The 12,004-nt window shown below is 34.1% G+C and overlaps 1 protein-coding gene across 5 annotated transcripts in view; it reads left to right on the top strand.

Annotated features, from left to right (window-relative positions):
- Positions 1-12,004, top strand: part of SSBP2 (single stranded DNA binding protein 2) — a 258,475-nt gene that overhangs the window by 88,444 nt on the left and 158,027 nt on the right. For 4 of the 5 annotated variants that reach the window (XM_054688419.1, XM_037530499.2, XM_037530500.2 and 1 more), the window contains 2 exons: positions 4,445-4,506; positions 11,523-11,607. In XM_054688419.1, the coding sequence (XP_054544394.1) occupies positions 4,445-4,506; positions 11,523-11,607 (147 nt within the window). Of the gene's footprint in view, positions 1-4,444; positions 4,507-10,404; positions 10,448-11,522; positions 11,608-12,004 lie in introns of those variants that run through there. The other variant, XM_054688420.1, reaches the window with a different exon arrangement.

The raw sequence follows: 12,004 nt of genomic DNA, 5'->3' as shown, positions 1-12,004 counted from the left end.
CAAAAATAGCAGGATGACTGTTGACATGTAGAGGTATTCTTTGGCTATTCCTAAACGCCATCCATCATTAATTTACATCTGCTAAAATAATTAAACTACACAGATGAGTATGATTTTAAAAAGAAAGTTTTGTTTTCTAGAGATAATAGTTTTCCATTTGACATGGTTTCTTTCATATACATATATCCAATGCACACTTACATATGTATGCATTTTTTAAACAGAAGTATTACCCAACATATATTATTCCAGATATCCTGCTTGAAAAACCAATTAGCATTGCTTTCTTTTCATGTAAATACATCTTACTCTTTTTAATCATTCACTCTTTTCTGTAGTATGTATCAAAATTCATTTTTATATTCATAATTGGTGAATGTTTTTCAGATTTTGCCTTATTTTCATTGAGTCTAATGGTGGTGCAATGAATAAGCCTGAGTTTTATATATATATCAGGGTTCAGTTTTAGCTTAAGCTTTTTGTAAGTAATAACTAAGGTAATTAGCTTGGAGGCAAAAAACATTGTTCACTATGGAAACATTTCTGTGTAGAAACATCTCATTTTTGAAATACCTAAGTCATTAATTGTTTTTCGTCCAATAATTGTAAAAGGATGGTTTTTGTGTTAAACAGGATGGATCAAAGTTCTAGTTATTTCTGCCACAGGCATTCGATAATTAAACTGAGAAAGGTAAACTGTACTCACTATATGGGGATAAAAATTTATGTACTTGAAGTGTTTTTCTCAAATTACAAGAAATAATGAGATGTAAACCTGTTTAAAATATAAATGCATTACCTTCATACTTCCTCTCATCAAAGACCATATAAAATATTAACAATATTGGTATTTATTCTTAGAGCACTTTATCTTCTGAAAGAGCTGATGATGGGTTGTGGAAGTGCTGAGGGAGTTGGTGGGGGGAAGATCACTTAGCAGCTGCATAGTGTAGTGGAATGCTCTAGACTCTGAGTCTAATTCTACCTCCAGAGTCTGGCGTTGAGACCCAGTCATGCCACTTCAGTGTTTCCAAAAGTCCCCTCACCTTCTCTATCTTTTAATGTAGAATAGTACTGTCTGCTTTCACAGGCATGTTATGGCTAGATGAATTGAATTGAAATGTAAGGACCCTACTTTGAATAATTTGTTTATATGACTAGGGTAATTTGGTGATTAGGAATATTAGTGTGTCTGCACACAGCTGGGAAGTGCCTTTCTTCTTCTTCTTTTAATTAGTATTATTTTTAAACAATATTGCTTCCCCCCCTCAGGTTGAGTCCCCAGAGAATTTCCTTCCCCAAGGCACCCATACACTATCACCACAGTCTCCTGTGCTCCTCCTTCCCTCCCTCTGATCCCTCTCCCTTCTCCTCCCCTGCAGTATGTCTCTGATTTGTAATTGTCTGTTTTTGCTTTGTTGTGTTTTGTACTGGTACTATTTTTTTTTACACTGATGTCTTATTTGGTTCCCCTATATTCCTGTTATAAGTGAAACCATCTGATATTTTTCTTTCCTTCTGGCTTATTTCACTGAGCATAATTCCTTCTAGCTCCATCCATGTTGCTGCAAATGGCATGAGTTTATCTTTTTTGATCGCTTAAGAATATTCCATTGTGTATATATGCCACATCTTCTTGATCCAGTCATCTATTTTTGGGCATTTGGGTTGTTTCCAGGTTTTACCTATTGTAAATAGTGCTGCAATAAACATAGGTGTACAAGTGTTCTTTTGAATCACTGTTTTTGTGTCCTTTGGGTAGATCCCTAGTAGTGGAATTGCTGGGTCATATGGTAGCTCCATTTTTAGTAGACTGAGGAACCTCCAGACAACTTTCCATAGTGGTTGGACCTGTTTGCACTCCCACCAGCAATGTAGGAAAGTTACTTTTCACCACATCCTCACCAACATTTGTTGTTGCTTGTTTTTTTGATTTGTGCCATTCTTGCTGGTGTAAAGTGGTATGGTATCTCAGTCTGGTTTTGATTTGCATTTCCCTGATGATAAGGGATGTTGAACATTTTTTCATATGGCTGTTGGCCATTTGCATTTCCTCTTTGGAGAAATGTCTTTTAAGTTCTTCTGCCCATTTCTTGACTGGACTGTTTATTTTGTTTTTGTTGAGCCATGTGAGTTCTTTGTATATCTTTGTGATCAGTCCCTTATCAGTTGAATGGAGTACAAAGATTTTGTTCCCAATCAGTGGGGTGTCTCTGTTTTGGTTAGTGTCTCTTTGGCTGTACAGAAGCTTTTCAGTTTGCTATAATCCCAGGTGTTTATCTTTGCTTCCACTATCACTGCTTTGGGTGATGAGTCTTTAAAGATATTATTGTGATGTATGTCTTGTAGTGTTTTCCCTATATTTTCTTCTATATATTTTATGGTTTCAGGTCTTATGTCCAGTTCTTTCATCCATTTTGAGTTGATTTTTGTGCATGGTGAGAGGTAGTGGTCTAGTTTCATTTTCTTGCATGTGGAGGTCCAGTTTTCCCAGCATGGGAGGTGCCTTTCTCATGCCCTTTAAAAAGACAATAATGAGTGAAAGAATGATAAAAGATTGATGGAAAAATGAGATTTTGACTGACTTATAACTTTAATAGGCTATCAATTTTATTTTTCATAAGATTAGTATGCTATTTTTACTTTTTTATGAATCAAAACGATGTAATATTAGTCAACTGAAATCAGGTAAAAGATACATAGATACCGGAGCTTTTATATTACTACGCAGGAGAATTCAAGGGGGATCTGGCTTACATTTGTATAACGTGTTCTGGTTCATTGTTCATATTTTGTCATTAATTCCTGAAATTTCTCCTTTTGCTCTTTTTAAAATAACTATACATATCTAATTTTCTAATCTTTACAAAGTTTTTCTGTTTGCTCTGTTTTTAAGAGCAAATTACTTGTCTGCTTCAAGGTTCTCAATGATTTACATTTTGTGAACTTAACTTTACAACATGCAAACAGCTTCAGTGATTTTAATTGCACTTACAATTAACCATATCTTCCTTATAGAAGAGTTTTTGCTTTCTACATTTAGGTTCATATTCTGAGTTCCAATTATATAACTAAAAAAAATACTTTTGGGGATAAGAACTAACTGCTTACATAGTAGATGATAGAAAGGATTCCTTGTGTTTTGTTTTTTTTTTAAAATCTATAATTATAGTTTATGTCCTACCAGAATTAAGGACCTGTGGGATATAGTCTACTGACAGGGTATTGTTAAATAGTTTTTAGTTAAAGTAGTAAATTAAGCAATCAATGTATATTGCACTACATATATCTGTATATATAAAGATTATTGGGTTTTGAGGTCTTTCTGGATCATGTTAAAGTTATAACTCACTTCTAATCATCTTTCTGTTCTTTCTCTTCCTTCACTGCTTTGTTTTCCACAACAGCCATTTGTCACCTTCTATGTCTAATATAAAGTCTCAGTGTCTCTCTCTCTCTCTCTTGTTTGTTTATGGTCTAATTTCCCTACTAAAGGATGAATGCAAACATCCTTATCTATCTTTTTTACTGCTCTTCAGTGCTAATCCATCCAGCTTTCCAATTTCTACATTTACTTTGTAAAGTATATTTAGTGAGACCTTTAAAGTTTTGATATATATTGTCCTAGCATAAATTTTTATTGTAGTGAACTCCAATTTGTCTGAAATATAAACAATTGGAACTATAACAATTGGAAAGTTAATATTACTGTCTCTTATAATCTATTTTATGGAAGACATATGCCTTTTTACTCCTACCCTACCAAATCAAGAATTTATTAAAAAGATCAATCCTTAAAGTATAATGTAGAGTCTGTACATATTAAGCCCAACCTCTTATCTGGGTTGATGATAAATGATTTCATGCTCATGTTAGTAACAATGGGTTTGATGTGCCGTAAGATTCTCATACGGGGCCTCCCTGGTGGCGCAGCAGTTGAGCGCTGGGCTGCAAAGCTGCCCGCAGCCTCTGCAGCGCTGGTTTGATCCCCGGCTGCCCGCGAGGGTCCCACATGGAGCACAGACCTCTCCTGCCACGCCCGCTGCTCCCCTCAGCAGTGTACTTTATGAGCAGTGTACAGTATGAGCTGCTCCCCTCATACTATCAGTCTGCCTGCTCTACTTCCCGCTCTGGCTCTGGTGGATTCTCTCACCCTCCTGCGCTTCTGACTGTACCTAGTGCTTGTATAAATAAATAAATAAATAAAACTTTAAAAAAAAAAAAAAGATTCTAATACACCTTTTGAAATTCTGGCACATGGGAAGCAAATTTAGGAAAATAATGGTGGCCTGTTATCTCATAGACTATCCAGTCGTACAACTTAAGAATAGTATGAAAATTTATTAAAATGATATATTTTAATATTTTAAATGGGAAAATATTGCTTTATAATGTGTTTAGGGGGAAAGTATTAAGAAATTAATGTATCTTTTATTCATTTTAGATAAGATGGGAAAAAAACATCACACTGGGGGAGCCACCAGGATTCTTACATTCTTGGTGGTGGTAAGTACTTTTTATTCCATTTTTACTAGATTGATGTTGCATTTCTTTATACCTGTTTGTTGTTTCATATTTCTTTTATTTTTTTAAATATTCTGCAATGATTTTTGAAAGGTAACACACTTAAAAAAAAAAACCAACATTAGTGCTATTTAACTTAAAGGTATTATTGTTGAGTCAAAATGGTATGTGGAATCTCCAACTGTATGATTCTTTAGTAGTCAACTCAGCTGCCATGATAAAATGGCACAGACTAGACGGACCAAACAACAGGAATTTATTTTGTCATTGTTCTGGCGGCTACAAGTCTAAGATGGTTCATTTCTGGTGAGAGCTCTTTCTCATTTGTAGAATACTGCTTTCTCACCGTGTCCTCTGCGACAGACATGACTGTCTAGCATCTCTTCTAAGGGCACTAACCCCATGATGGGGCCTCTACCCTTGTGACCTCAGCTAAACTCGAGGGTACTGTAAATGGTGGTTTTGGTGAATTTTTAGGGAAGTGAAGAGTAGTACAAAACAAATTTGAAATAATTCCTTACAGACTCAGGTTAGAACTGACCAGGATCACACTAAGAGATGCCAGGCAGTGCTGAAGGCTTGGTTGATAACAGAACCTATAAATTTCCCTGTGGTATGTGATTTTCTGCAGCAGCAGTTGGTAATCCAGGTATTTGCATGTACAAGCTAGGCTTAATTTTTTTTAATTTTTTGCATTTATTCAATAGAAGCATTTCAGTGCATTATACACTCATCTCTCAGCATTTTATTTAAAAGAAAAAACCCAAAAGCTCTATTTAGTGCTATGTACCTTATTTCCTTGGTATGTTATTCTAGTAAGGCAGTTTTCAGGAGAGAGATTGAAAAGATAAATCTTTCTCCTGAAAACTGCCTTACTAGAAGTCCCGTGGTAAACAGAACCGCACTTGGTCAGTTGTGGTTGTGGGTTTCTCTTGTTTGTCCTATATACGTGTGGCAGGAACAGGTGCAGTCCCTGGCTCAGAGTTGTTCCTGTATTTGGAACAACGGTTTATTACTGTTAAGCATTATCATTGTGCTGTTTCCTGTTTTAAAATGTTAATATTATGAGTTTATTTTCATTTTATATAATACATATTTATAATATCTAGATCTAAACTGTAAATACTTACCTACTGAATGTTATTGAGTGTCTTCACCTGTTAACACTTACTTTTTGCTTCTAGTTAGGTCTACAAAGTGGCATAAGAAACTGCTTTAAGAGTCTGTCCCTTGTGTATTAGTGTGCTAAAACAAAGTGAGAATTTTGCATTTTGAATTTTCCACTGTAGAATTTATTGTTTCTTGAACCTATTTCCCTTTTGCTATCTTTCTTGTGAATGTGACCTATGTCTTTCTGTAGGTGGTTGATAATAACTTACTGAATTATTAGGCTTTTTGTTTATGCTATTTTGGTTTTAGCTATCAGAAGGTACAACTCTTAAGTATGCCATTGATCTTCCTTTTTCTACTTCTCTTAGGTTCAGAGATGCTCTTTATGGTTTTAGTATTTTAAATAGTTCGATTCATAATTGGGGATATGAAAGAAATTATAAAAAAATGGACACATTTTTAGACTGAATTTATTTGTTCCATTTAATCTAGCACATGCAAAATATATAGTTCCAGTATTTTCAGTTTTTCAAATGTTCTTCCCTAAAATTACTAACATATCCAGTAGGTGTCTACGTATATTACCTACATAAATCAGTGATTCTTAATTTTGAGGTCATAAAGTCCTCTGACATCTGGTGAAAAGCTTTGGATCCCTTCTTCCAGTAAACTTTCCAGATCCTAAGCTTTCTGGATTATAGTGTTTAGTCAGCCATGACTGTTGACTTTAAATTCTGTGGATGCCTGACTTAACTTTGGGAAAAAAACAGTGTTTTAGAGGCCCTTTTGGCTTTTTTAAAAATTAATAATGCTTCTTAAGAGTAATTTTAATATACTCACAACAAAACTGACAGGAAGACAGAGATTTTCCATATATCTCTGCTACACACACACACACACACACACTTTGGTGAGGTGTCTGTTCTGATCTTTGGCCCATTTTTATTTATTTTTAAAGATTCATTTATGCACACAGCTGGGTACAGGCTAGAGGTATGGGGGTGAAAGGATTCACCAGAGACAGAGTGGGGAACAGAACAGGCAGACTGATGAAATACACTGCTGAGGGGAGCAGGGGGCCAGACAGGAGAGGTCTGCTGCGCCATGTGGGCTGCTCCCTGGCCAGCCTGGAATCGAACTCATGCTGCAGTGGCTGCGGACTGCTTCAGTATGTTGCATATTAACCCCTTGCGCCACCAGGGAGGCCCCTGGCCCATTTTTAATTGGGTTGTTTGTGTTCTTATTGTTGAATTTTAAGTATCCTTTTGTATATTTTGGAAAACAGACCTTTATCACAGTGTCTTTTGCAAATTGTTTTTTCCCTAGTCTGTGGCTTCTTGTTCTTACATTGCCTCTTACAGAGATGATTTTAATTTTAATGAAATCCAGTTTATCAGTTTTTTTTCCAAGGATCATGCTTTTACTGCTGTTTATAGAAAAGTCATTGACCATATACCCAAGATCAACCTAGTTTTCTTCTGAACTTTATTTTCAAGGAGTTTTGTAGTTTTATGTTATACATTTAGGTGTGTGATCCATTTTTAATTAATTTTTGTCAGAGTGTAAATATCTATGTCTAGAGTAATTTTTTTCCCTCTGCATGTTGTTGTCCAGTTATTCGAACATCATTTATTGAAAAGGCTATCTTTGCTCCATTATATTGCCTCTGCTCCTTTGTCAATGATCAGTCTAACTACTTATGTGAGTCTATTTCTTTTTCCTTTTTTTAAAATTAATTTTTATTGTTTTGCTTTTTAAATATTATTATTTTTGAGGTAACATTGTTTTACAATAGGAATTTCTATCCTGTTCTATTGCTCTTTGTCCTTTTCATTAATAAAATGTCTTGATTACCATAGCTTTTTAAGTCTTAAAATTCAGTAATTTTTGTCCTCCAACTTTGTTCTTTTCCTTTAGTATTGTGTTGGTTATTCTGATCTTTTTCCTCTACATATAAGGTTTAGAATTAGTTTGTAAATTATCTATAAAATAGCTTACTGGAATATTGATTGGAATTGCATGAAATATGTAACTCAATTGGGGAAAAGTGACACACTGATAATATTGAGACTGTATAGTAACTGAGATGAAAAGAGTGGGGTAGGTAAAGGATGTATAAAAAAATATACATGCACTAAAATGCAGAATAAAATACAAGATCTTTGAGAGGCAATGGCCTTGGAGAGGAGCAGGAGATAAATATGGGGTAGAGGAAAGCATGTGATTTTATTTTCTGGAACTTTGTTTCTGATGTCTTTTTCTTTCCCAGTTTGCACCATGCCCAGTTCTGTAGCATTTCCCATGCCACCCATGTTCATTCTTTTACCTGGATCAGATCCCCTTTGAAAATGTATTTCCTGTTTGTATGTTTTAATGAAAGGTCTCAGCTCTTCTATGAATTTCAGAAATAGAAATGCCAAGAAACTTCTTTCCTCTGAAATTAATTTCCTTTTCAATTTGTGTAGGTTAAAAAGATATGCTTTCTAAAACTTAGTTCCTGCCTTTATAACTTTAAATACTATGTCCCTTTTTTAATTGATTATATATATATAAAATACCCATTGAAATAACTTTGGCTCTTTTTTAATTGATTATATATATAAAATACCCATTGAAATAACTGGTTCTCTGTATGTATTTCTGAAATTAAATATATATGATGTTAGAGAGAAAAGAAACTAATAACCAAGATTATCATGAGAATTCATTTTATTCACCTGACTCTGAGAAATCAAATCTGGCAGTATGCTAGCAAGATTGCATATGGTTTTACAATGTAATGAATGGCATGAAGTATAAGTAAGAAAAAAAACAAATATCTACGTGAAAACTGTAGCATTGGAATCAGTAAACTGGTTTGCTAGAATGGTGTAATGTTTATAATTAACTCATCTTACTCATCTTCTGTCATCACCGTAATTGGTGGTTTATTTACTTTATTATCATTTATTTATTAACTCAATGTAAGCTAAAAGTAGAATAGGAGTATAATCACAAGAGGGGAATAAAAAGTGTTATAAGAGAGGAGACAAAGAATAGTCAAGATGTAGAAAAATGGCAAAGTGTATCTGGGAGAATAGAAAAGTGAAATACAGAAGGAAAAGTGATGTGGAGAAGATATTGCTAAAAGGCTGCTTATATCTTCCACTAGCTGTGAAGGATTAGAAAGGAAATTGAGGCAAATTTTAATGAGTTAAAAAAAAAAACTGTTGTACCCTAACAAATGGTCTCTCCTGGAAAATGTCTAATGTGTTCTGGAAATAATAGATATACTGTTATTGAGAGAGTATTTATCTTGGTTAGATCTCATTGGTTTATTGTTTAAGTTGTCTGTTTCCTTGCTTATCCTATGGTTCTGTCATTCATTGAGAAGGAATAATCAGAGATATTTCCAAGTATTATTGTTACTCTCCTTTGGATAAATGTCTTTAAAGGATATATTTCTTAACCTTTCTTCAAAGAGAATATATATAGGCAATGTAGGATTATTAGAAATACCACATATAAAGTTAATCCTTTTTGTAATTTATTATCTCTAATTTTGATATTGTAAATTTAACTTCGATTAAATCCATAAAGGTAATCTTAAAAATAGAACTAGGGCCTCCCCTTCTGGCTTAGTGGTTGAGCACTGGGCTGCGAAGCTGCCTACAGCCTCTGCAGCACCGGTTCAATCCTCAACCACCAGCGAGGGTTCCACATGGCTCCTAGACCTTTCCTGCCACGCCTGCTGCTCCCCTTAGCAGTGTTCTTTGGTCTTTCTGCCTGTTCTGCTCCCCGCGCTGGTGAATTCTCTTACCCTCCCGCGCTTCTGACTGTACACAGTGCTTGTATAAATAAATAAATCAATCTTTAAATAAATCAATAAAAATAGAACTAGAAAGTGTTATATTCTAAGATTAAAATTTTAATTACATATGTATAAATGATCATTGACAGTACTTAATACGTTTTAGGGGTTACCCCAACCATGAATTATTTTTCTCTGCCTGTTCCATAAGACTGCTCTTTAAAAGTAACATTGGAGGGGCCTTCCTGGTGGCGCAAAGGGTTAAGACACGGCACTATAAAGCTACCCACAGCCACTGTACCATGAGTTCAATCCCAGGCCAGGGAGGTAACCCACATGGTGCAGCAGACTTCTCCTGTTGAGCCCATTGCGCTCCTCAGCAGTGTATTTCTGTTCCCCATCTGTTCCCCACTCTGTCCGCCTGTTCTGTTCTCCACTTTGTCTCTGGTGAATCCTCTCACCCCCACACCTCTGGCCTGTACCCTACTTCTTATATGCATAAATAAATAAATCTTAAAAAAAAGTAACATTGGAATAATTTTCTAGAGTCTTTCTGATATTTTGCTAGAAAATTAGGGATCAAGAAAGGATATTAACATGTTTGTTGTAATATTACACATATGATCTATGACTGACCTAAACATAACTGTCATTATAGAATTTTGGTTCTAAGAGTTTTAAAGTTTCTTAAGAAACATGAAAATAAGAATAATTGCAATATTCTATAATCCATAACTTACCTTATCCAAGGTAGAAAACTTGTAGCTCTAGACTTATATATCTGTAATTCTTGTAATTTTTAGTCCCACAGTGGGAGGCCAAGTACAAAGTATAACTGCTGTCACTTTCCTAAAAGAATTGAAATGTGATTAAATTATTTTTGTCTTTATTGTTTTGTTTTTCTTGTTTATTGTAGAAATTGAAGAGGAAAAAGTATTGCTCAACTTCTTGTATTACTGATCTCCAAGAATAATCTTATTTTAATAAATTGTGTTGTAAAACCTACAGTGTATTTTCCTCTGGGTAAGGAGGGAAATTCAGACTAATTGAATCTTGAAGGGTCAAAGCAAAGAGGCCAAGTTCAATATACCAAGCTTTATTGTACTGTTGTTACCTGTACCCTCAGTATAATTTACCTGCTTAAATACATTCATTTTAAGCTTTTATACACGCTAATTACAGTATTGATGATGTTATTAGTAGTATGCTTACTATATAGCTAACACTCATTTGTTATATACTTTAATTTTCTCAACCTCATTTTCTAGAGGAGGAAATAGTGTATGTGATCTGTTTTAGTAAGTTGGTCTTATAACTAGGAAGGTTCACTTCTGTCTCTGATATGTCCTATCAGAGACATTTTTTCATTTTTACTGAGTGCAAAATGTGTAATAAAAGCTATCTTCTGATCAGTACAATTGTCTTTATCACCAGCAATTTTAGACATTTGCTTTCTTAATTTTTAATCCCTTGCTTGTGTTCACTGTTAATTTTATAGATGGGAAGGATGACCAGAACCACGTTTTTTGTTATGTGTATATTATTTTTCCCAACCAGTTCTACCTGGCTTTATCCCATTGTTCTTGATGGATTTTTTTAATTTTCAAAATTACTTTCACACTTTGCAAATTGCAAGGGAAAACAAAAGGATATTTTAAGGAAATTTGTTGGAGCAGTGTGATTTACCGATCAGTGTATTAACTAGGGAGTTGGACAACAAAATTATGTTGAGAAAATTACTGAGTCACTTTATTCTTTAATGATTAAATTAAGAAATTATATACTGTTTTTATGCTTAGGGGAAAAGTATTATAATTATTTCAATCATGTGGTTAGGTCATGTGAACAATTAAGAATGACAGCTTAAATTTTTAATTATTTTGTCCTTTTAGAGAAATCTTACATTTCTGGAAGCTGGCTAGGTTTTATCCTGTGATTATCTGAAGGTCCTGTCTGAGTTAAAATCTTTCAAAGAACTATTTGTCCTGAAAAAGAAAATAGATTTTGTATAAAGAATAGTATGATTCAGTTTTTGGAATTATGTTCTCTCATTTGGTGTTATATGATTTTCTTAATGTCACCATAATTACTTTTTTAGCGTGTTTTGGGATCTCTACTGTGCAGCTCCAGAAAGACGGGAAACATGTGAACATTCAAGTGAAGCAAAAGCCTTCCACGATTATGTAAGTTAATATGTAATTTTACTAAGATACATGGTCACTTTTCTTTCTAACCACTGCGCTAAAAAAAATTATATGGGACCATCTATTCTTTGCTACTTAAGAAACTGGAGAGGTTTTTTTGTTTTGTTTCTTTTTTTTTTAAATAGCTTACCTTTAAAAGTGAAATATAAATTGGTGTTTGAATCTTGTTGAAGAAGCTTAGGTTAAGAAAATAGTTCTGACTCCAAGCTGTTAAAGGTATTTAAGTATGCCTGATTCTTGAGATTTCAGATTTATAAAAATTAAATAGTAATTCTTTATTCCACACAGTCATCATAAGAATTCTGTAAATGATAGCTCTTCTTTTGCAGATAAGATTTTAAAAGTATATATAAATATACTTTTTGCATCTTTTGGT

Source organism: Talpa occidentalis, unplaced genomic scaffold, assembly GCF_014898055.3.
Source record: "Talpa occidentalis isolate TD23 unplaced genomic scaffold, MPIMG_talOcc4v2.1 talOcc4.6, whole genome shotgun sequence".
Classification (NCBI taxonomy): domain Eukaryota; kingdom Metazoa; phylum Chordata; class Mammalia; order Eulipotyphla; family Talpidae; genus Talpa; species Talpa occidentalis.
The sequence above is the reverse complement of the archived record's forward strand: the minus strand, read 5'-3'. Positions and strand labels throughout refer to the sequence as shown.